Source organism: Seriola aureovittata, chromosome 19 (assembly GCF_021018895.1).
Source record: "Seriola aureovittata isolate HTS-2021-v1 ecotype China chromosome 19, ASM2101889v1, whole genome shotgun sequence".
In the NCBI taxonomy this organism is placed as follows: domain Eukaryota; kingdom Metazoa; phylum Chordata; class Actinopteri; order Carangiformes; family Carangidae; genus Seriola; species Seriola aureovittata.
Window position 1 is genome coordinate 12,429,800 of NC_079382.1, and position 26,495 is coordinate 12,456,294.

At 41.4% G+C, this 26,495-nt stretch overlaps 1 protein-coding gene across 5 annotated transcripts in view; it reads left to right on the forward strand.

The window, feature by feature from the left end:
- Positions 1–26,495, forward strand: part of nhsl1b (NHS-like 1b) — a 105,231-nt gene that overhangs the window by 27,149 nt on the left and 51,587 nt on the right. The window contains exon 1 of one of the 5 annotated variants that reach the window (XM_056405740.1): positions 16,578–18,077. The exons of 2 other annotated variants lie outside the window; for them this stretch is intronic. In XM_056405740.1, coding sequence (XP_056261715.1) covers positions 17,828–18,077 — 250 coding nt within the window. In that variant the 5' untranslated portion in view covers positions 16,578–17,827. Of the gene's footprint in view, positions 1–16,577; positions 18,078–25,460; positions 26,026–26,495 lie in introns of those variants that run through there. 2 more of the 5 variants (XM_056405745.1, XM_056405743.1) reach the window with 2 other exon arrangements.

Here is a 26,495-nt window from a genome sequence, read left to right on the forward strand (position 1 = left end):
CCAGAGACATTAATCACCAGATATTTAAGTGCTTGTCACTTGTCACTACTTTGTTTCGCAATTCCATACCATCTTATGATAAGCTGCCATTATTTTTGTTTACTCATTTATTCAAGCTTCTTATCAGACAGTTTTGACATGGTTTTCAGTTGATGAAGCATTGAACAGTAAGAAAATAAATCTCTCCTGGGGGTATTTTTGCTGCTTATAATCTTAAGGATTTTACTGTTATGCAACTTGTGATACAAACATCATAACTGCACACAAGTTAACCGGAAAGTGACTAAACCACTGAATTTAATTTACACTTTTTCCATTCTGGAAAAAAAATAAAAAATTCAAGATAGCTTTGAAGTGCTTTCAACAAAGGTGTGTTCACCAAAGTTTCCTGTTTGTGAGGCGACAAAATGTTTCCATTGTGATAATTTTCAAATGAGGACTTTCCCAAAGTGAGACAAACTAGAAGAAAAAACTTGGCAGACAAAACCAAATTTTAGATTTACAGTAGCACGTAGCTGGTGTCATTTCCCCTCTGAATGCACCAATCCAACTTTTTCCGACCTGATACCAGTCCCAATACCTCACTTCAGGGTATCTGGTGATACAGACGTTTGATACCAATGTAGGGTATCAGATCAGTGCATCGCTACGTTTGATGACAAAGTGGTAGAGTGATTTGTTTAACCAATTCTGGATTCCTGTTGCCGATATCACTAATTGGGTGTCTAGAAAATAAATACATTATTTAAGCAGATTACATCAGTTCATAGCATAAAGGATTTGTTTTATAAGGATCCTTTTTATTTTCTTGTTTTTTCAAAGAACTGGCCACAATATGTTCTTAGGAATGGGAACTGCCGCACAGTCGCTGTCGTCTTCTGCTACAGGATGAAAATCCATCTTTTCAGACTACATCTCCAAACCGTGTGCTAGAAGTTACTTATATCTGAAAAAACAACAACCATGAAATGTTTAATGTCTAATGAAATGTTTCTCTCCTCCTCTTTCCACATGGCTTTGGTTTGGGACCTGATCTCCACCCAACTTCTATCCGACCCCTCAATGATACTCCCTGTGCAACTAAACAGGTAAGTGCTTTTATTTGACACTCTGTTGCTCTGTGTGACTTTTTTCCACTGATTTACAACACAGCACAGTTTTCTCTCAGGATCAAGATGTTTTTGGCAAAATCCAGATGTTATTGTAAGACTAGAAACTTTTTTTTTTTTTTTTTTTTTTTTTAAATCACGCCCTCTGTCTTCATCTTTCTACTGCAATTTACATTTTAAAGTCCCCAGTTTGTGTCAAAGTGGCTGCTGAACCAGATATGAAGCTAATTTCTTGTCAGACTGATGCCAAGCACAGATGATTTAAAGATTTGTTTTATGTTGATACACAGGGAGCTTCAAAATGTGCCTTTAGGAATGTGGTTCATTGAGGGGAACAGTGTTATGTGTGGACGGGGTGTGTGTGTGTGTGTGTGTGTGTGTGTGTGTGTGTGTGTGTGTGTGTGTGTGTGTGTGCGTGTGCGTGTGCGTGTGCGTGTGTATGTGTGTGAGAGACTGAGAGAAAACTCTCAGGTAGTGGAAATGGCCCAAGGGTTGTCCTCTTTGACGTGGGAACAGAAAGTGAAATAGTGCCTAGTGTGTGTGTGTGTGTGTGTGTGTGTGTGTGTGTGTGAGATCATTAACCTCAGTGTTTTGTCAGTGCTGCACCGTGCAGAGCCCACAGGCGCCGTTCTGTTTTCCTCTCTGCATAATTCACACGCACACATGGATCCGCAGTTATACACAATCAGAGAGTCTCTGGTATCCACCCACAGAGACTCCAGCTCCTTCACTAAAGCCATAAAGTGTTTTCTCACTGTTGTGCACTGACCTGCTCTCACACCCCTATGACCCATATCACTTCTCTTCACACTGGTCCTCTTTCTCTCCTGCCAGCAGCCTGTAGCTACAGCTGACTAGTCCAACCAGTCAACTGGCCACTTAGATCTCAAGATTTACAAGCCACTTCCATTATTTATATTATTATTATTATTTCCATTATATATATTATTATATAACAAGGAAAAAAACTGTTGTTGTAAGGAAGGCGAGCCTCCACTTGTGGGTTAAAGGGTTTAAAGGGTTTGGGAACGGCCCGAAAGATCAGAATCATGTTGTATTCATGATGTGTGATTTAGAAGTTTGTCTTTTTAGGAACCCTATTCTATTTTAATTGTACAGGCACAATGCATGTTGATCACCACCACTGTGAATATACTGGTGTTGTAATGCTCTGAGAGCTGAATGATTACAGTGCATACCACATTACTACAGTGTCCACAGTATAATTCCATGTCTTTACCCTCTCACTCTCCCATTTTTTCTTGTTGGCCTCTTATCTGTCAGTGGTCAAATAAAAGCAAAAATCTTTGGCCATTATCCATTAAAACAATAACTATAGCTACATAAAAATACAGATGTGGTTACCCAGAATTATCATTATAATCTGTGTCATAATGCTCTTTGGACAAAGTCCCGAAAAGTCAGTGTAAATGTGGTAAAAGTGTGTCCTTAAGACATGCAAAGCAGGAATTGTAATCACAAGTACAGTATGTGGTTATCTGTTAAAACAGGTGTGTTGACATTGTGTTAAGACTGAATTAATTTTCAGTTGTCCGAAGATGAATAATGTAGTTTCAAGTTTCTCATGGTTCACCACAGTCGCTCCCTCCATTTCCTTTCAGTTTGTCTCAGTTGACTTGTGGGAAAATTGTCAATAAGTTGCTCAATGAGCAATAATTCCTAATAACTAATGTAAAAAAACAAAAAAAAAAACTGTTGAATTGGTTGAGCTGGAGTTGGCAGTATTTATGTTATCTGTTAAGAAGCCACCTGGATGAAAAATATTGTGTGTGTGTATGTAGATGCGTGTGCGTGTCTACTGTAGTGCTGTAGGCTACATAGCGACTCATCTGTGTCTCCACAGGTTATTAACTCTCCTATTCTTAACTCATTACATGAGCCTTTGGGCAAGAAGAAGATGAACTCTGTTCTCTCTCCTTCCTTCTTTCCTGTCTTGTGAGAATATAAAGGGTTGACTCTGGAACACAGAAAATCTTTTTGTAACTTCAGTAATCACCATATTACAAAACAGAAAGCCCCTGAACACTTAATTTCAAAGTTTTTCTCTATAACATTATATCTTAATGATTAAATGAGCAAGAATAAAAGCTAAGGTTAGGTTATTATTTTCACAGATAAACTCTCAAAAACTCTTACCTTTATCACTGTAATCTGTGTTATCATTTTGTGAATGTGGTTTGATCAGACTTGACTGGCAACATAAAAATCCCACAAACGTTAGATTTTTTTTTTTTTTTTTTTCAAATATTGCTGAGTCCTGATTGGTGTGTAGACGTTTCATTTTAATAACTTTTTGTGAAACTGTTCTAACTTTGGCAGAAAGTTGCGTTTTCATACAGAAAGTTATCACTCAGTAACAAGTAGTTTAAGAAAACGGTTTTCACAGATTTGAACATGGCTTTGTTTGCCTGTAAACCTCTGTGCTTGAAATACCTGTAAACTAAAGGTAAGCAATCTGTCGTATCAAAAGGAGAGACATAATTAATCCATGTAATTATTTGACATTGAAGCAAAGCCAGTTGTGAGGCAACAGTCTTTCATCTGGGGAAATCTGCATCTATCGCCTGGTGCTTTAATGATAGAGTGACTGTTGTCTAGACAAGTGGGAGGTGGAGGTGCCCCCAGAAACACAGTGACAAGAGTGTATGGCATCCACAGATAACTATAGTCACAGTACTGGACAAACAGAGGCCGTACCCTCCACTTAAGTATGTGAGCCAGTGTTAGAGTTTGATCTACTGACTTTATGACTGGACTTTTATTAAAGGTCTGGAGAATGTGGAGGCTGCTGTGTCCTCTATTATAAAAGAGTTGATCAGTAGTCTGAAAAATATACTCTTTGAATATCCCCACAGTTTCCTAAAGAATATAAATGCTGCTTTCTTCTTAGACATTTCTTGTCCTAACCTTTTTATCAGCAGCTTTGAGGGATTTGGGTTTGTATGCTGTTATTTCCATGTAGACACATTCATCTCTCTCTCTCTCTGTCTCTGGCTCCTACATTGGCCTCATGGTTCATCTTCTCCTCTCCAGATTGTTTTTGGCAGTCACCAGTGTGTCACATGTAGCTTGGACTTAATGCTGAAGGGTTTTCCCTGGCTTTCAGCAAGCCTGAACTGCAACCTCGGGGTGGTGGATTTTTCAAGAGATTAGACTAGTCCCAACATTGCCATCAAGTTAAATCCGTGAAGCAGTGGACTGTAAATTTACAGTATCCTTAATAGATATTAGGACAGTGACACCTCTTTGGTTATTTTGTTATTTTGGCTCTGTACTGTAATACATTGGTAGTGTTGGCCAGTAACATATTAAACATACATTTCTGTCCTTAACATGAGTGATAGGTAAAGTGTTTTTGTTATAATAACATTACAAAGAGCTTGCAACTAATAACATTCATATTCACTCATATAAGTTTGGATGATATCATGATACTGTCAAATAATATATCTGTCGAATGTCCGATTCTTCTACACTGTTTCTACCATGGTATCACTTAAATTACTTACTCCATAATACTTATTGTGGTGTTTGCAGCATCTATAAGGAAGCACTGAATGTATGAAGAATCACAATAATTGTATGTATCAGTCTTTAGTAGACAAATGTCCTATGATTTGTTGGATTGACAACATGCTAACTTCAGGTTTTTAAAACACTGGCTAAAATGCAAATATGCCGCAGACAATGGCCTGAAGAGCAATACTGTAAAGTTTTGCACATTGTAACAGTTACAAATAAACAAATAAAATGACAGAGCCCTGCTGTAATAGAGTTTTTCTTCCCATGCGCCTCAGAAACATAAGCTGATTTGAGCACAGTTAGAGGCCCTGGAGGAGGAGAGGGGACTGCTGGAACCTGAGATACAATGAAACAACACACAATACGTGTCTTGGATGGAGCTGTATTTCACACTTTCTTTCTGTTTTTTTTTTTTTTTGTTTTTTTTCTTGGAAAAACAGTATTCTTCTTTGGCTAGTAACTGAATACATACGTGTTGTTATGATGGCTGTAAGGTGTGGGCTTTGAGCACCACAGAGTAGATGTACCTTATGGCTGGTAGCCCTTTGTTGTCTGCCTGCTGCAGGAGGTGGTCACTTGACTGGATTTGTGTGCACAGATGGACACACATGCTTGCACAAGTACATACGTGCATAGACAAGTGTATGCAAACACGTACACAGAAATCACACAGTGAAATCCTCACCCAGACACACGGACGCCTTTACACAGGCATAGACACACACCTGTGAGCAGAGGCAGACGTGTGTGCACAAAGACAGGCATGGCGACCGGCTACATGCAAGCACACACTCACAGAAGGAAAGCCCCTACTGTGTCGGTGCACCGTGGGTGGGTGGCCACGACCGGTGGCCTTTGGCTTTGAGTCCGAGGTGGGCTGAGAGTTTGTGTTCCACCCCCTCAACACAGAGACACAAAGAAACGCTGTGTTTGAGAAGCGAGAGACGGCGCGATAAGACCAGGAGGAGGGAGGTCCATAAAAAGGGGAGAGAGGCAGAGAAATGTTGAAACAGTGATTTCTGGGATGTGTCGGTGAGATTCGAGATGGACAAACAAAGAAGGGAAGATGAGCCTTAGACAGAGAGAGATGAGACAAAGGGATGTGGAGAGATGGAGAAAGACAGATGGGGAGAAGGAAAGAGGGAGAGAAATGGAGGGTGGCCAGATGGAACTCCGCTCTCCAACTTCTGACAGCTCGTGGGAGGAATATCTTTGGGGAACTCTATTTCTGATTGGTCTGTGTGTTTGGATGCGTGTGTGTTTTGACAGTCTTGTCACATTACATGGTTAATCATAGTATAGCAAATATGAACTCCCTCTTTATTTATATTACTCGGTGTGGGTGTGTTCCACTCAGATGCTCTATTTTAAGTTGATCTATTGTTTGAGTCTGTGTGTGCGTGCTCCCCATTACACCCATAGTTAGCCTGTAATGTGCCTTGAAACCCCAGCGTGTAACGGCTGGAAGTCAGTGCTGCCAGCTGGTCTGGCCAGCAACTGCTGATCTGGATTCTACTCTTAAATCCTTCACTAACGGGATGACTCGCTGTGGAAGCTGTTCTTGGATCAGGCGTAAGGAAAGTAAGCCAGTGGGGCGGAAAGAGGGTGCAGACAAGAATCTGTGTGTGTGTGTTGGTGAATTTAAATCTGGTCTCAGTCCAGCATTTAAAGGAGTTTTGCGCGGGGTTGATGTAGTGCTGTGAGCCTGGATAAGAGGGATGAGCTCAGAATAACGAACAATTTTGCCTGTGCGTGTGTACGTGTACGTGTACGTGTACGTGTGTGCGTGTGCGTGTGCGTGTGTGTGTGTGTGTGTGTGTGTGTGTGTGTGTGTGTGTGAGACAGCTCCCAGCTGTAGAGGGCAAAACGCCAGACCCAAAGTCAGCCCCTATTGTCACAGTAACGGTTGGCCTGCCGTCTGCTTAATCAGCATAATTTTCTCCGTCTCGCTCTGGCTGTCTTTTTGTCTTTTATTCTCGATCTCAATCACCCTCTGTCTCTCTCTCTCTCTCTCTCGCTCTGTTCATTTGTCTCTCTCTCTGCCTTGCACTTTATCACTTTCTACTTTTATGTCTTCTTTTTATCCCTCTACATCGCCCTCCTCTTTAAATCTGTGTTAATGCCAGCACTCAGTGTGTCTGGAAGAGCTGCAGATAGAAAGTGTGTGTCTGCTAGAGCACACTCACACATTTACACACACACACACACACACACACACACACAGACACAGTCATGAGAATTATGGGCGAGGGCCACACACACACACACACACACACACACACACACTCCAAAGGCTGAACTGCGAGGCTGCTGCTACTGTTATTTCACACATCCTGGCTTTTATTAGTTTTCCTCTCTCTGTGTTCCACTTGTGTGCTTGTTAAAAGGCTTTATATATGTAAACACATGGCATATAATAGTCACACCTCTTAGCAGGCTATAAACATGCTGATTAAAAAAACACCTTTGCTTTCATCCTTTTGCATGTTTTTTTCTTCTACTCTATTTTTTTCCTCAACTTTATTCTTGCTTTGTTTCTCCCTCACACTCCCCGTTGGACACACACATTCACGCAAACAAAGAGGCTTCAGCAGAGGACAGTAGAGGCACCTGTAGCAAGCAGGCCCCAGTGGGGTTTGATGGGCGTGTTGCCAGATTGGACACCTGGTGGGTTGCCAGACTGGCTGTCAGCACATGACCTGAACTTTGTCTTCACCTCTGTCTGACTGTCCAGTCCTCCCCCATTAGATTCTGCAGGTCTCTCTCCTGGGAGTTCAGCTTCATTTTTGTAGGAAATGAATCCAAAACAACTGTGAACCATGACCCAGAACAGGTTCATTTGTCTTTCTAAAATGGTGGCAAGACAGCGTAGTAAAGAAAGAAAAATATGTTTTATTAGAAAAATGAGTCCCTTGTCCATACCCTTATTATCTTTTTAAGGGTCACATTATTAATTTCAGGGACACTGGAGCCTTTGCCTGGATTAGGCTTGAGGTAAGTAAACACTGTGGACTGACAGACAGTCCCAGGACTTCAATAACAAATGTAATTCGTTCACATTGCACTATAACTCTTGCACTAAAGTCATAGTGTAAGTAGTACTATGAGTGTCCATTGTTCAGTGGGGGTCGTTATGTAAGTATTTTTAAAGATAATGGGATGCGTTTTTGCAGCATGTCCCTCATTTCTGACTCAGTCAACCAGAGCTGAAGAATGAGACTGTCCTTTTTTCTAAAACAAGCATCACTCCTGGCAGTGATAAAACAACTAAATACAGTACATAAATTATGATTGGTAAAATGCATACCAAATCTGGAATAGAAGCAGCTACCTATGCATGCACACACCATAAGGTATGTACTTACACTCAAGGTGAGAGACTAGTAGTAACTTGTATAGTGGGACTTTAAACATGAGATGGTCTGGCAGCAGGTCTTCTAAATGGTTGTGAGCTCCTGAGAAATCTTCTGCAGCAATGACTCTGACTCTGGAACAACACTGCGGCAGGGCGCTGTTGAATAGACACATGTGTTGTGTCAGCATGGAGCTTGCTGTTTTCACTCAGCATCCAGTTTACAGGCGTGCATATTTATACACACAAGCACACTTGTGTAGGGAAAACAATACAAGAAAAAAACACATGCCTACAGAAAGTGCATGCAGGAGGTGAAATCCTGTGTTTGCAGTAAAGGTCAAAGAGTTTTTGGCATGTGTGTATGTGGACATATCTATACAGTATATGTTTACATTATTTGAGTTTAAATTCATGTCTGAGCGTGTGCGGTTAGAACTGAACATTCCTCTGTCCTGACAGGTGCTTCCTCTCAAACATCTGCTCGTCCAACTGCTGTCACCACTCAATCATGGCTGGTGAAAGGGAAAAAAAAAAAAGACACTCACATAACACACACTCTTTCTCTACCATGTGCCGTTCTACCGGTGAGATTTAAAAACAGGTTCAGCCACATGTCCGAATTACGCAAGCCTGTGTTAAACACTGTTGCAATGACAAACATGTTGCCTGTCAGTTCATTAGTACAGTAGGGAACACCTTTTTGACAATCGGACTTGCAAAGCTCATCATACAGCATAGTACTGAATACTGAATAAGGTTGAGTACCCACCCTGATATGATGTTGATTTTGAGTTGCTCAGTGGATTCTCTTCATCTGTGCGCACACAGTATATTATTTGCATAGTGATAGTGCAATTCTCTTGGTTTACCTAGGGTGAAATGCTTAACTCATTTTGTGCCAGGTTTCAGATTTCATAATGTGCATCGGAAAAATCCTTTTGTACAAGTCATTGCAGAATGTTCAGTACAGAGCTGTACAGAGGCTGAATAGAAGAAAGTAAAGGCTGCATTAAAGTAGATGTAACCCTAATAGATAGGTGAATTTCCACACATCACCTACAGTCCTTTTCTTCTACTTTAAAGTGCACCATCTGTGCATGATTTTATAACGCCACACTCTGCGCGAAAAGTTCAATGCATATGCAAACCACATCTGGCCACAGGTCTGCTGGACTAGCTCCACCACTCAGGCATGACTGATTAGGAATGCATGGAGTCGACCGCACCCTTTCTCCTCTTCAACCACTGGACGCAGGCCTGCTGGGCGTGTGTGTGTGTGTTAGTATGTATGAGTGTGTGAATGCCCTGCTCAGATTACTGGAGTTCATTTGTCTTGTAAGCTACAGAGCCACTCCTTTCTCAAACTTTTATTCCCTTCATGCTCTAGTCTCACCTCATTGCTGTTCTCCCCCTTCCCCTCTCTTTCTTTTTTTCTTGGTCTTGTGTTCAGTGTATTTGGTCAGAAGGATCATAAATCTACGGCACCAACAGAGGGAGTCTGTACACACATCTTCATATACTGTATTCCCCAGCCTTTCATGCTGGACTGTTTCACAGATGTGGCTCAGGGCTGTGCTTCCTTGTCCTTTGTCTTGACGATGGTGCATTTGTACATTAAATATGTGAGTGTGCAGGAATTAATCTCAGGAACAGAAGCACACACAAGCCCGATTTATAGTCACAGCTAATCCTGGAGTCAGCTGCTGCTTTTGGTCAGGGGTGAGAGATCAAAGTTCAATACCTGCCTCATTTTTCTCTTTGTCTCTGTGGATAAACTGCACTAACACATGACTCTTGGATACACACATGAACACACATATATGCACTCACATTCTTAAGTGCATACACACAGGAGGGGTGCCTGAGAGTGGTGCTTCTAGCTTAAGCTGGCAGCTTTTAGCAGAGAATAATAGAATTAAGTAACACACACACACACACACACACACACACACACACACACACACACACACACACAGTGCTTTCTACTGGAATAATAGATGTTGGAATAATGAAGCACGTGGCCGGAGGAATGAGGGGATTTGTCTTCCAACTACAGTGAATTGACAGGACTTGACTACAGGGGTCTGGACCAACTTAGTTGCTGTCAAGAACTCAAAGAGACCCTGTGTGTGTGTGTGTGTGTGTATGTGTCCTCAAAGGGGCTGTTCCACAGAGGCCAAATTTAGGCCTTGGATGTTTGAAATAGCAGTGTTATCCCTCACTGAAGATTGATATCTTTGCGCACAAACATAGTTTATTCCCTTCAGGCCATGAGATAATGCTGTTTATTGACTGTAGTCTGATAGTAAATTGTTCTGTGTATACATACAAACACGTGGACACACGGATGCACACATTTTCCGGCCCATTTAATCTTCCAGTGAAGTTATACTGACCAGCAGAGAAGATGTCTCTCCACAGAGGAATGGCAGCCTGATTGCACCCCCTTGTGGTCAGGAAAAGTAATTACACATCAACAAGGCTGAACAAAATGTGTATCGAACATAATTTACAGATTATTAAAAATGTGAGGCAGCACTTGCATATTATGTTGAAACAAGTGTGTGGATCCAGAAGAATAAATGTACTGTAAGGCTTTAATCAGCTTTTTATATTTTTTCTTAATGGCCCTTAATTATGAACGAACTTGAAAACATTGCTGTTAAAAATGCTACAAAGAAAAGTAAAGATTAAGAAAAAAACAAGGAAAAATAGTACAGCAGTTTAAAAGATATAGACATATTAGGACCGCATTCAACAATGATTTTCAATTTCCGTGTTCCACGTTTCCTCAATTAATCGATTCATTGTTTTTTCCAGGATATATCAGAAAATAGTCAAAAATGCAAGTTATTATTTCCCAGAGCCCTTGTTTAATCTGACTGAATTCATTGAACTATCATACAGTGTATGATAAAGAAAAGCTATAATACTCATGTATGTGACTGTTGACAGAGACTGTTGTTTTTGCTTTTGCGTGACTCATTTTGACTTGATTTATCGATTAAATTGCAGATTAATTTTCTGTCGATCAATTCAGTAATCAACATAATATGCAAACTACACAGCAATGGATAAACAGTTGGATGATATTTGACATAATGATAAAATCATGACCAGATCTAGTAGTTGTTTTCCCCATGAAGAGTAACTACAAAGCTCCAGAGGAAATTAATGGCCAGGTCTTTCCACTGCCACCAGAGGGCTGTTGCTGGGCACCAGTGTGGCCCTGCCCTGCCCCGCCCCCTGGAGGTCAGAAGTTGCTAGACAGCAGACATGATAGAGGGACATTTTATACCGTGTGACTCACCTTTTCCTCATCTTCCATATCCATTATCATGTGGATTAGTCACTTTTATTCTCTGTCGACTCCTCCCTCCCTAACTGTAGTTTGATCAGGGTTGAGTAACATAAGAGAATGCATTCTTCATTTCTAGTGATGGCCTGTTCATGGTTCATTCATTGTACTGAGAAGCCTGACACCAAACAATGATGATCTTAAGGTCAGCCTCGCCTCACCCTTCCAACCTCCCATCATTCTTAGTGGCAGTTTAAGTGCATCGTGCCACCCTATGAGGTTAGTCTATGGACCCTGCTGGGACTGTGATAGCTAATTGAGTGAGTTATCCTAGAGACACACACACACACACACACACACACACACACACACACACACACACACACACACTAGCACAACAATGCATTTGAATATTTGTGGTAAATCTTTCCCATTTGGGGCACCGCACAACATATGTAAGCACTATACAATCGTGTTATCCTACACACATAGATCATGTGGTTTCTTTGACATACCACATAAACACACGCAGTAAGCAGAGTTCCTTGTCTATTACTGTCAGTCTGAGTGACACATCATCTCTCTGCAGAGCCTCGGGGGAGACTGGGGAGGTTGCTCTTTGTTCACGACTCAGGATTGGTGCTCTTATTAATAACATTAATGTATATGATCACTGATCGACTGACAGTTAAGGGCAACTGTAGGACAACTTCAAGAAAATGTGAAGTTTCTTACTTTCCTACTTGAAAGCAGTTTTGAGTGGAAAGATTTAAAATGTAAGATAATAGATGAGAACCAGAGAGAGATAAAAATACATTGAATATACTTCTGTGTCAGGAAGCAATGTAACAAAGAGGAATGAAATGAAGACCAAGATAAATGAATGAGGCAAACAGACATGCTGCCAGTGGAGGTGAAGGCCAAGCCCTCAGGTTCAAAAGGAGGTCAGGGTTCAGAGTTCACAGCTTTACAGGTCAAACATTTGTCAGGAGGTGACAGCAACAGATAATACTGTCTTTAGTATTGTGTGAGGGATAGAGTGCACACACTCGAATCAATGTCTTTCAGTCAGTCTTTGATCTTCTGTCCACCTCCTGCAGAAGGCCTTGCCTCCAGATACAGTATGCTCTTCTGTCGTATGATAAAGTTGGATCGGACTCTCAGGGTTCCCAAACACATCCGGGACACCTGTATGGAAAATTTCTGTTATTTTGCATGTTTTACTCTATTGCATTTTACTTGGTTGCCCATACTGTGCACCTGTTCTTAACACACTTAAGTCTCCTTTAAATCCCCCCCCCCCCAAAAAAAAAGGTATTAAAATTGGTCTGCTACACCTGCGCTGTGTGCATAGTTTCCAAACTATGAACTTAACACACAAGAAAAACATGCTGTGTATTATGAAAGCTAAGGTACAATCCTGAAGCCACTATGTTTGTGTTGTTCATATACAGTACACAGATGCATTTGTACATCAGACGTGTGTTTATGTAAGGACGAGAGGCCCTCTTTCCTCCTTCTGTAAAGATTCCAACACCTCCTGAGGGCACCTAATATAGAACCTACAGTAAACACACACACATACACACACAAACATAGAGGGGGAGCATTCTTTCCTTCATTTCCCTTGAGGTGGACCCTAATTTGATTGTGGTTGCAGTGAAACTAAATTGGGGGAACCAGTTTTTGTTTCCAAAAAGACAAACTGTCTCTTATCAACAGGTTTGGTCTCCAAAATGCTACAGAAACACACACACACACACACACACACACACACACACACACACACACACACACACACACACACACACACACACACACACACACACACACACACACACACACACACACACACACACACACACACACACACACACACACACACACACACACACACACACAGCAACTTCTACATAACTGTCCCAGTAAACGTGGGGTGGTGTGTAATAAAAGCCTTCCTCTGTGGCGGAGCTGAACCCCTGTGTTTAACTGGCTCTGTTAGTGCGTTACTGCTGAGAGACACACACTGTGAAACTGTACTTACTGGGATTTGGAATTTGGTAGAGACACTCAGCCAAGGCTTTGGTAAAAGTAAAAAAAAAAAGACTCATGGATGCACTAAATTATACTTTCTTTGTGTGTACTTGTGTGTGTTGGCCTAGTGTGCTGTTTTGTGTTGCATCCAAGTAGGCTTGTTTATCTGCTATATTTACCTTTTGTGTGTGGCTGGTGTGTATCGATGTCAGGCGTTGCCGGCCTCTGATGTCCGATTGGGTTACCTGGCAACCAGGCCACTCTTATGTCACCATCTCTTCTCTCTCACACAAGTCTGGACTGCATGTCAAGTGTGTGTCTGTGAAGCAAGATGAAATCGATACTTTTCATCACTGTGGTGTTTATATAGCAGGAGATATCATTTAGTCAGTTTAGCAAGTTCTCCCTCAATTTAAGTAAAATTACAGGATTTAGTTTTTTCACAGTCAGATGTGTTATCTTGATAATCAGCAGGATTAAAGGACTGTCTCGTTTAGCGTATCAACATTGTCATCTGTAGTTGTAGTTTCTCTTTTACATGTTTCGTTTCACTTGCTTTTTGAGAAGTGTCACACATTTATATATATCGGCTATTTAACTTTGTATTGTGTGCCTCTTTGATGCAGGATTGTGTGAATCCAGTTTATCTTCTAATAACATTTAATCTTATCTGATTTCATGTAATTTAGCTTTAATTACCCAGTAGTTTAAGTTTAGTCCTTCATTGTCTGGTCTTGTGTTTGCTTTGCCTGCTGTCTCCCTCCTTATCACATGTGAGAGAAATCTCCCAAACTGAGCAGTTTGCTTAGGGTCTGCGTTGTCTCACTACTAATCATCGCCAGACGTCAGTGATGTTATAATCACGTTTGCATTCTGTGACAATGTGACACTATTAAACTGAAAGTTCGTGTTGCCCGGAACCTTGTAGTGCGGAAATGATGCTGTTGCAGATTAAGTTATTGCTTAACTTACTGTAAACCCAACTTCTCTCCACCAGTATTTGAGCTTTGTATTCAATACCATCAATATGGAAGTAAATGAAAAATGTGTATGTGTCCGTATAGATTTATATTAAAATTTTACATAGACTTTTTTCCTGTAAAAATATTATTATTCAGGTAATTTTATAATACCGTTTTATGTCTGAAGTCAAGGATACAAAAAAGACAATGTTATAATTTCCCCCAAATAAACAATAGTTTTATATTCACTAATATTATCTCATATTGCTCACTGTATAACTTGTATTTATTTATTTATTATTTATTACTGAAATAAAGATGATATTGAAATTTGAAAAAAAAAATCTTGACCCCTATCTAATTGATTGATAGGACTGTTAGTATAAGGGCCAATACAAAATGCCAGATACATTTCTCATGTTTTCTGCTTCAATATATTTATGTGAATAATCATTCTCAGCCTTTAATAAACTTATTTAAGGTAAAAAAAAATAAAAAAATTGCTGATTGGCCCTTTAAAGACAAACACTGACCAATTGTTTGATCAGCTGAGCTGAGCTGCCAGTTGAAACCTGTCAAATACTGATGTTGATATTCTCCTCTGACCAGAAGCAGCCAAACTAAAGCTGTTAAATGTCCACTACACCACTGCACACATCCGGTTGAACATATTGACTATTGTCACTGCTGTCACGCCTCTGAGTGCAGCTTTAAGGGAATGAAAACAAGGTGATTTATGAAATGGAAATGAGGTGGGGGTCGAACCAGGATGCTGGCTTCTTATGATGACCTTTGACTTTTCAATCCCCGTAGGGGGTTACGGTACTAAAACAGCTTTTCCTTCCTGAAATGAGGAAATCAAACGACTTAACTGGCTCTGAGTGCCTACTTTTTGTCCTGTATTTGTTTTATTCTGTCCTTCATGTTGACTTCGTTACTAAAGGACTGTGACCTTATGTGTGTGGGCAAAGGTCTTGATAAATATATTTGTGTGTGTGTGAATGTGTGTGGTAGTGAGAGAGACTGAGTGCTCATGTTTATTAGTTGGGACATCAGTAGCTGGCAGTTGTCCCTCTGTGTAAACAACAAGTGCTGAGATAGTAGATTTCCTCTCTAAAGGGAAAAAGAAAATGAGGTCTGGGACCTGACAGAGCGATGGGGGTTTAAGTCTAGGTTTAAACTCAACCATGCCACACAAAACACACACAAAAGGTGATCCACAATAAGGAGTTGTAGCTTCAAATCAATGTCTAAACCAAAGATGAAAGGAATTGATGATGGTTATGGGGCTGCTGTGATATGTGTACAATACACACACACACACACACACACACACACACACACACACACACACACACACACACACACACACACACACACGCAGCGCTGGTTTATTGTCACACCTTGGTGGTCACACACTCCCTCTGCGGTTACACTTGGGTGGGAAAACTCCACCTCCCTAACACACTTGTAGCGCCCCATAAAGACTTTGTTTTTGTCCCTGAGGGCCTCTGTTGCTATTTAAACCTACCTCAACTATATGTTGGGCAGCTAAGTATGCGTTGTGTATTATATTTTACAAAAGAATGTACACTAATTGCATACTTCTCATAAAAGTTTTGAAAACTAAAAAACTACTTTGGTGCAGTAGCTTAAATATTTGACTGGTATGTTTGTTTGTTTGTTGTGTATATTCAAATGAGGGTTGTTAAGTTTGTGTTTTCATCGCCACTATTGCTTCATGTTTGACGTCGTATTCAGGTCCTCTAAATTTGTTGTTGAACTAGTTGCTTCCGGCACCTCAGGCAGAATGTCAGCTACAGTAATGCTCTGAGTTGTTTTCGTCTTAAAATATACTTAAACATACAGCTTGGTTTCCTTGTGCGCCGTTTGTCCAGAGAGAAATCACTCTGACCCTGCAGGCCTACAGCAGTTGCTCCATTCATTTATTTTATTCAAACTGACATTAAAAATGTCTTTTTAGATGAAAGACACTATGGACTGAAGCCTACAGCAGTATGTTGAGAGGGACTGGATTGAAGCACCATCTCTCTGTCAGAAAAGGAAGCACCTGATGGACAAGAGATGACAAGTATAACAAGGAAAGTAAACAGAGGGACAAGTGGGGAAAAAAAGGTGTGAGGGAGGAAAGAAAGGAGCCAAGGAGGGAGGGAGGAGTGGTTGCCATGCCGGCAAACCGATGGAGGGGAGGGGCAGAGATCAGGGATCACAGAAAAGAGAAAGAGGGAGGGAGGAAAGGAAGGAAGAAGGGACGGGCTGACTCATATTTCAGCACCGTGGCTACTAGGGTTGGGTGTAACCCTAACCCTATACTCACAACACACATATTCAACTCCTGAAGTCACACTCTTGAGGACTTGACCAAGAGCGGGAATCAGGGAATCCTCACCAGCGCGTATTTTATTGTCGGCCTTTCTTTGCGTCACGCTGCATGTGTGTTCAGCAGGCGTGGGCTTCCTTTCCTGATTCTTGCTTTATCACCTGTGCTGATCAGCTGATTGGTGAGCCAGATCCAGACAGCCGTCAACATCCACATGGACTTTTTTTTCTTTTCTTCACTACATCAACTTACATGGCGTGCCCGTCCTTCACCACCAATAACGATGAAGCATTGATAAAACTTCGTCGTCTTTGCCACACACACTTTATAGAGGATCTCTATATGGAACTTGTGGCGGGAGGATTTCACATGTGAGTGTGTTTATGCCAGTGTGTGAGTGTGCATGTAACTTCATCAAGCTGGGAATAGACCCAGGGACGCTGAAACCTCTTCACCCCCCTGGTCTGGTCTGGTCTGGCCTGGCGGTGAGACGGTGCATGTCAGCTGGTGTGTGTGCGCTAACAACTGGAGATAACAACACTCAAGGGCACACATGGTCGTAAACAACAACCACTGACTTGGTAAAATCAAAAAGTATCTTAATGCAATTTGGAAACCTCTCTCCACCATGCCATGCACCACGGAGGAATATTACAACCAACAGTGAGTGTGCACATACAAGAGTGTGTATGTGAGTGTGTGCGGCAGAGGGGTGGTGATTTTCCAGATTGCTGGACTGCCTAATTGCCCCTTTGGGTTTGGGAATCACGCCCGGAGTCTTTAAGCACAAAGGAAGAGAAGAAAGGAAGGGAGATGATTTAGTCTGGCTTTTGGCTCATGCGAGAGCGATGAATTGAAAGAGCAAGAGGTTGGAAGTTGAGACTGTCCGGGTCACAGTCATGATGTAGAACTGTGCAAACAAAGTCAAAGAAAACTGGGCTATGGCTGAACTTCCTCCTGGTACTAATTTAATAGTTAAACTTGAAGCATTTGAGCATGTGTGCAGATCTGGATCCTGTGTTCAGAAATGCTTGGAATCTCATGATTTGGACTTAGAGCGAACATCTACCAACCAATCTAAGGATCTACATCCGAGGATTAATTTTTTTTCAGATTAAAACTCGGCTTTAAATACATTTTGATCCTACATCCTCCCATCTTAGACTCGCTGTTATCTGAGTGAGGATGAGAGGGGACAGGAGGTCCGCGTCCTTTCGAAAGGAGAAACCAGCGGCCCTGTCTCGGGCTCTCAGCTGGCTCAGCGTGTCCACTCTTTCCCACCAGAGCCGACGCATCTTCCACAGCCAGAACGAGCTCCACGCCGTCCACAATCGCCACGCGTACTCGCACTCGCACACTCACCTTCACGCTGCAGACGGAGACGAGGATGATGATGATGACGACAACTGGGTGTACCAGCCTCAACATAAAATAGGTGAGAGTGGAAAGAGAGAAGGAAAGAAAGGAATGTGACAATATGTCGCTGCTTATTGATTGTGTTTGTTTGATATGTTACTGTAGAAGCAGACCCACCACGCCACACGGTATGTTTTGCTTGGCTGCATCACAACTTCACACAATGCTCTGAGCTCGTTTGAATGGATTTTTGTTCTCGCTCTCAACCAGGAAGCCAGTAAATGACTTGTTTACTTGCACAAGCAATGCAAGAAGTGGGTCACTGTCTTTTTATGGCCCCTTGTTCTCCATCTCTATGTTCCTGACACTTCCTGGTTGACACAGGGAGTGGGTGGGAGGTGTGCACAGTCAGTGGGACTGTTAGGTCAAAGGGCACTTTGTGTCCACGATAGGTAAACAATGATCGTCAGTCCGGAAGCAGTTGATGTCACGGGCACGGGTGATGTCACAGGCTGGTGGCGATGCGAGTGTGTGGTTTAGTGCCAGGGAGAGGGCGCATTTGTATGTGTGGGCGTGTCTGTGGAGGCTTGGATAGCTCCTCGCTCAGTCCAAGTGATGATGCTTTAGAACAATAATTTTCAGGTATCACTTCACTTCCAGCAAAGACATTTCCAATTTATATTTGGATACCATCCTGCTTAGGTAAGAATACCAATACCATTCAGTCTCTCAATACCTCAGGAGTGTTGTGTTTCTAGATTAGGCTCATTACTTATTGATCAGTTCATTTGTTGTGTGTGTGTGTTTGTGTGTACATGCATGTGTGTGTATTCAGTTAGCAGTGTCAATAAGACTTTGGTGACAATGGTTGTAACTGTAGCCTAACCTTTACCCGAGAATGGAAAAAGACACCGATACTGTGACCCACACTGCCACTGTCTCTCATCTGGACTCAGATCGGCAAGGACAGCACGGGCTAGTTTTACATCCAAATCATAACTCACACTAATTGTTCCCATTAAAATTACTGTCAGTATTCAGATAATATCATCTTGGATAATATCATAATAATAATTCAGTCTCAACATATGTAACATCTTTGGTATTAGTCTTTTGTGTGTTTTATTTAAAACATATTAAAAAAATACATTTTTGCATCTGTTGTTACTTGTAGCCTAACAAATTAAAAACATGAAGTAATCTAAGCATTCGTTGCCATTTTGTTGCCTCACAGTAATGTGGAGCTTGTTGCTGCTGTTGTCGTTTATTGCGTGTCTCAATCCTTCATAGTCACTCTATCACCTCTGAACCTGCCCCTTCCTAAAACAGCTCAGAGCGGCACATGGCTGGAATAGTTTGAGGTCCTGACATTTTTTCTCAAAGTCAAAGGGTAGAAGCTGCAGCCAAGCAAAGATAAAACGGTCACCATTTTGGAACATCATCATTAAACCCAAGGCTTTAGATTTCCACCTCAATACATCTGCTGTGAATGTGCTATACTCAGTGTTATCATCCTACCTTAGCTCAGGAAAGTTCTTCTGTGTTACATGACTTTTTGACATAACCTCATTTAGAGTTCTTTATTAGTGATCATTTATTAGTCTGGTTGGTTGATTGATTGATTGATTGATTGATTGATTGATTGATTGATAGGTTATTTGGTAGAGTCAGGAAGCACATCCAAATTGGTCGATTCCAATTTATGATAATTGATCATTTACTAATTTACTAAATCTCCAAGGAATGAAGGGGAGTGTTTATTCATTGGGTGATATTAACTAACAACAAAGCTTGGAGAGAATGCACCAGAGGATGAAGAAACGAATTTAAACAGGCAGAAGAAAGGGACTCTGTTAAGTTGAGCTGTTTTTGTCCCTGCTCCATCCTACTGTGCTTTTTGCTGTCTCACACACCCTCTTTTCTTTCTCTCTCTGTCTCTCTCTGTCCATCCATCACACACACAGTCTATATCTTTTTATAGCTAATTCTAGGCCAGAGACAGTGTCATAGACAGGTCAATATAAAACTATTCCATCCAGAGCATACACATGCACAAGCCCATACAGTGCTGTTTGAATGCACACCACACAGAGGAAACGTCTCATAGGAATACCTCTTTAGATGAACCTGAAGTATTTATAACATCTGGATCTTGCTTCCACACGCCTGCCAGGACCCATTACAAGACACATGGGCAGCCGCGCACCGTGCCTGTGTGTAAATATAGCCCTTAAATGAGCGCCTGTGGCTCCAAAACCTGCAATTTTGACGCAGCCTTCAGCTTGACTGGTTGGGTGTTTGCCCCAGTTGCCAAGGCAATGGGTGTGCAAGTGAGTGTTTCCTGGTGTGGTTCAGTTTGACCTTCCTATTGGGACAACTCTGAACCAATCATGTGTAAGAGATAGCCATCTGGTACGCAAGCTGCTGTTTGCTGTCCCGGTGAAATTGTCTTCAGGTTGATAAACAATGCTCACTTGTGACTTGACATAAAATTGTGAAAAATGTCCATTATATGTTCCTAAAGCCTAAAGGTGACAACTTAAAATGGCTTGTTTTGTCCGACCAGCAATCCAAAACCCGAAGAGATTAAATTTACTATAATGTAAGACAAAGAAAAGCGGCAAATCCTCACAACTAAGCAGCTGGAACTGGGTAATATTTAGCTTTGTAGCTTGGAGAATGACTTTAACAATTAATCAATTATCCAAATAGTTGCAGATGGTTTGAGCTTTAACAATAAATAAATAAACGGAACAATATAAAACTCTCTCTTGTACATAGCTTTCACACTGGAACAGGAAATGCTACAAGACCAGTGCCAGCAGATACCACACAGCAGCTGTATACACTATGTGCTGTACTATGTACTAATCTCTATAGTGTGGTGTTTTTTTTTTGCAGTTAGTATGTGTGAAATCAGCGTACTTATTTTATACCAACAGGAAATGGTGCACTGCTGCGTTAAACGAGAAAGAGAAAGTAAAGTGTGTTACAAAAGATTATTTTTAGTTTTTATTTGTCTTTTTGTTTACTTTACTAGATCTTTGTGGAGCTGTATCGCCATCATTTCAGAATTTATTTTTACCTTTTGCAGCTGTGAGTAGCGCCTTCATTTCCTTTGTGGTTTCAGTTGTTGGACAATAGTGTGCCACAAGTGGGACACCAGTTTTGGAACGCCAGCGTCAATTAATCTTCACAAAGAGACAGCAAATGGTTTTTCCAAAGATGTGATACTTATTTTCTGTTTTATGAGATATTCCTGGAACTGTCCCACAACTGGTTTTACTTATTCCAGCTGCGAGCAGCTCCTAATGTGTAATGCATTATAGGGTATTCGGTGCCTGACAGCAGCACACTTTAATACGTCTATAATCTGTATACTTACATCCTCAAAGACCTGCTTAGATTTAAGAGATATTGTAGAATTGGGACTCTTGTCTTTGCTGATAACTAGAGTGAAACGGCTCTGATCATAAGGTCAGAAGCCTGTAGGTGGCGACAGTTAAGTAATAGTAAAAAAGAGGTGATGCATTATCTCTGCTGTTTTATCTCAGCCTCATACGTCAAGAACGTGAACTCACACCTTCTCTCTGTCTCTTTTCCTCTCTCTTTTTCTCTCTCTCTTTCTGACACACATGTATGACATAGAAAGACCTGATCAATCTCCTCAATCAACTCCATTGATCTGCCCTAAGTGGCTGTGTGTGTCTGAATCGATCAGTAAGTGGACATGATGGCTGCTCTGGAAGGGCATAACAAGAAAAAGATCCTACATTCGGGCCCCGGCCAGACTGCTAGGGGCCTCTTAGCCTTTCTTTACTTTGAGACCAGAAGGAATGAGTCTGAATCCTTGTCTGGGCTGCAGGGCAGCTGGGAAACTGGGCTTCACATGATTACAGTACTGCTTCTTACATGCTGTTTATATGCCGTGTACAGCAAGTCACTAAGCAAAATGAACTCAGTGACTCTGATTCTGATTCATTTAGATTTTTGGTGTTGGCAGTGAATGAGTGCGCCATGTTAACATGCAAGTTAGAAGATTGACGGATTTAGGAGAGTTTTGTGTGTGATGTGTTTTTTTGGTATCCAGAGTGTGTCACTGCTGGTTTCCATTTTCATGATTTCATTCACACATTTTAGGGCAACGGCATATTGACCTAAATATTAACCATACCTTGGCACATCAGCGTTGTAGTGGCCACAACCAGAATTGGGTCTCACATTATAAAATGCTGTTAATGAGCTCTTTATGAACTTATGAAAGGATCTTTTAGGACCTATTTGTCTGTACGAAATGCTTAGTGAAATTTGAGAGGATTCAGATGAGACTGAACTCTTGCATAACAGCTTTTTTGGATTTTCTTTTTTTTTTGGGATATATCTTCACACACATTTCCTCACATACAGAAACACGCTCATCATCATTGTGTAGTCCATGTGTAAATCCAGATTAGCAGATGATAATTCGCTGTAGGGGGAAGATGTGATGTATAAACCAGCAAGGCCTCATTAAAAGACAGACATGAAAATCTGGTGATGTGGCCCACAGCCCAGCGGCACACGGTCCTACTGTACACAGAAATTAATGCTCACAGATAACATACACGCACACTTAATCTTAAAGGAAAGATATATTAAATTTGCTATTTTTATGGTTTTAAATTGTTTGCTCTCTCTTTCTCTCTCTCCTATGTGCTGACGATGACACTGTTATCTTCAGGTAAGTCATATCTTTGTATCTATGACCTACATAACATCCTTATTATATCTCTCTTAGTTGATCCCAGATCAGACTTACTGCATGCTAAAAATCCCCATAAAGCCTGCCACACATCGCAGTTCAGTTTTAGCCTGAATTAAATCGCATTACCTCTTATTTCCCTCTAAAAACTTAATCTCCTAGTTGCACCACCCATCTCCGTGTCATATTGTATGTATCCTATTACCTTTGTATTATTGGATATGATCCATGAATGCACTGACTCGATGGTGAAAAGGGGAGGTAGAAGAAAAGCAAGTGATTATATCTGTGAACAGGATTTTAGGTTGTAAGGGGATAGAGGTCCCAGGCTTATGTAGATAGGATGCACTGATATTGTCCCAAAACAAGCCACAGTGTAATTCAGAGGTGAGATCTTATAATCTGTCTCAGCACGTATACAAGAGCTATGATGATGTCATGTGAATGGAAATGATCTTTTTCAGGCACCCCATCATGTTTTTTCTCTCATATGATGTGTATGGAGGAGTCAGATTTTTCCAATTCCAGGTTCCTTATCGTTGCATGTCTAACTGTTCGTGTTTTAGAAGCATTATGTTTGCTACAGCAAGCTGAGTCCTTATCTGTGTGTGTTGTTTAGTTTTATCTTGCACTGACGCAGAGCTCACTGCACACAGAAACAACATGTCACGTGTCGTCCTGCACTGAATATGATAGAGGATGTGCAGTACACTGGGTTACTGACTGACATTTAAGATAAGATATTGTCTTTGTGTCTAATATGCAGCGCCGGTCATGATTCAGCCCAATGATAGTGTTTTATCTGCGGACAAAGACTGTATTTTGGAGAATAACAACAGTGGTCAGCTGGCATTCCTCTGAATACAGTCTTTATATGCTACAGTCAGAGACTGCCATTTACCCAGACGAGTGCTGCCACGTCCTACATTTCTGAGGTGACATCAGACATCACAGCTTGAACAAAAGGAAGAGGAATTAAACATCAGAATATAGACAGTAGTTACAACCAAGATTCTGCATAAACATAAACCCTTAAAACAAAGGGATGTCTACTTGCAGACCTTGTCATCAGCTGCACGTCTGCTGATTGCGACCACCTCAACCAAAGTGTGATTTCTGGTTCCCTTTTTGAATTTAAATACATTTTACATGTGAAATTATCCAGTATTCCGCAAGAAAAGAAGAAAAGATTATAGAAAAGGAGGAAAATATGTACAGTTGTTCCTTAACCATCTCGCTACCATTCTGGTTTATGTTTTCACCCCTTGAAGAGGCCCTCACTTCCAGGTTAGGAAACAGGGAATTAAAAATCTTCACAGTTGCAAAATGTTGGAAATCCTGCCCAGATTTGACATATACTGTATAAATAAGAGACCTGAAAATATTTTCTTCCACAATGATTATGATTTACCACTTGGATTCATTTGGGAGTATAAGTGTCTCTGTTACTTGACTGTTTACTGTAACCTAACCTGATATTAATACTAACAAAGTTCAGTGGCTTGCACTGACATGATAATATCATATATCATAATTTATGAGCCAATAATCTTAATTCTATTGGTTTAGAACAGGGAAAGGAAATCCACCTCTCTGTTCCACCACCTCCGCTTTGCGAGAGCAGTGAGTAGGCAGACCCCAAAGTGTTTCCTCGGTGCCAAGGGGTTTATGGTGAAGTTTAAAGTTAAAGCCATTTTGAGTGAAGCCGCAGCCAATTAAGGTGAAGGTTTGATGAAGTCAGACTTTAGTGTCTGGTCTGGTGGGTTTATTCATGGGTTTGTGTGTGTTTTTAATTGCTGATTATTTCCAGGGTTGTGTTTTTGTGGCATTCTCATTTTATCCACTCACCCTTGCAGAGGGGCTTCACATCACTCACACAGTCACATGTAGACACACACACACACACACACCAATCAGCCAGTAATTGGTGACATCTGGTTGAGGCAGACATCTCATAGCCTTCAAGCCGTATTGTGGGTGGGATTATCCATAACTCATGGGTGTACATAAATACACATACTGTACATACACACACACACACACACACACACACACACACACACACACACACACACACACACACACACACAGAAATACACTCAATTAACTCTTGATTAGTACATCTTTTCCATCTTTTCCAACATAATTTTCTACTCACTCACTCTTAGCTTTTGTGTGATTTTCATTCACTGCTTCTCATATCAATTACAGTTTTTTGTCATAGTAATATTGTAAGGGCACTAAAGCCCAGACCTGTGCAGTCGGTTCTCAGGTAGGGTGATCTACAGTAAGAACTGGTGACGTCGTTCTCCTTGTGGTTGCACTAGATGTAAACAGCTGCTAAACACTGAAAGGCAAATGGTATTTTGACTTGACAGTGTTTCCACAGTCTGTGAGTGAGTCACTATTTATGTCTCCCATCTGTGTGACTCTTCTGGTCATTCGGAGTGGCCAACGTGGAGAGGTTGGGATGCACCAAGCTTGTAGCTGTTTCTGATAACAAACAGTTGAATTGTGGGGATTAAAGCGATTATATTTGATCAGCGGACAATGGCTCGGCCTCAAGCCGGGGCCCCCTGCCTCACTCTGAACTGCTGACTGCCCAGATTCTCTACAATCACAATCCTCGACAAGGCTCACGCTCTTCTGTGTGTGTTTGTATAATTTAGTTTTTATTTTTGCCTTCCCTAATAAGCACATACATCTTATTTAAACTGATTTGTATACTAAATATGTATTAATATATATGCATGTGTGTGTGCCTTTTATATTAAGGAGACCAATCAAGAGGCTTGTGGGTGACAGCAGCTTTAGGAGTTTTAGTTTGACGCTGAGCTCCTACCTCTACCTCTTAATACGGATAGGGCGGAGAGATGGGGGGTAGCCTGGTAAAGAGATATTCAGAGATGCAGAGAGAGAGAGGGAGAGAGAGGGGAAGCAGAGTGAGGGGGTCACAAAGCAGTTTCCTGCGGTGTAGAAGTTGGCTATCTGCCACTCAGAGCATGTGCATGTGTGGATGTGTGCGCAAGGGGAGACTATGAGGGAGGGAGATGGCGAGAGAGGCAACGGGAGAGGGGAGTGTATGTGTCAGGATCTGTGTGTCCGTGTGTGAACGCTTTGACTGAGCGGTGTAGAGAAAGAGGGAGAGAGGGAGAGGGGGAGAGGAAAGGAGGGAAAGAAAGAGGAAAATCAGGAAACAGTGAGAAGGAGAAAGAAGGAAGAAACCAGTGTTTTTTTCTTGTGGATAAATGGGGAAATAAGAGAAAAGCCATGTTCTGTCTGAAAGGTAAGTGTGTGTGTGTGTGTGTGTGTCTGTCTTGGTGTGAGACTTTTCCCCCAAACTTTCTGAGACAAAGAAAAGTTGAACTCCATCTCTGTCCTCTGTGTGGAAAGTAATCTCTGTCACAGCGGCTTCCTCTTCTCAGTATCCGTCCTCATGTGTTTTTCTTTAGTGAAGGAAACCTTCCTTCTTTCGCTCTTTAATCATTTTTTCCTTTGTTCTTTCTCTCTGTCTCTGACTCATTTAGGTTCACTGACTTTAAATCCTACCTCTCCTTTTCCTCTGTGTGCTTTTTAATCACTCATCTTCTCAGTTCTTTGACTCTGGGGGGGACGGGGACATAAAGAGGTACCAGTTTTGAAACCCTAAAATGCAACTCGCTTTACGGGCTTTGGGTTTGCTTTCTCGAACTTGGGAGTGTATTTTAGCAGAGACGAGTGATGTGTGTGTAATTGTGTTTCTGAGTGTGTGTTGTC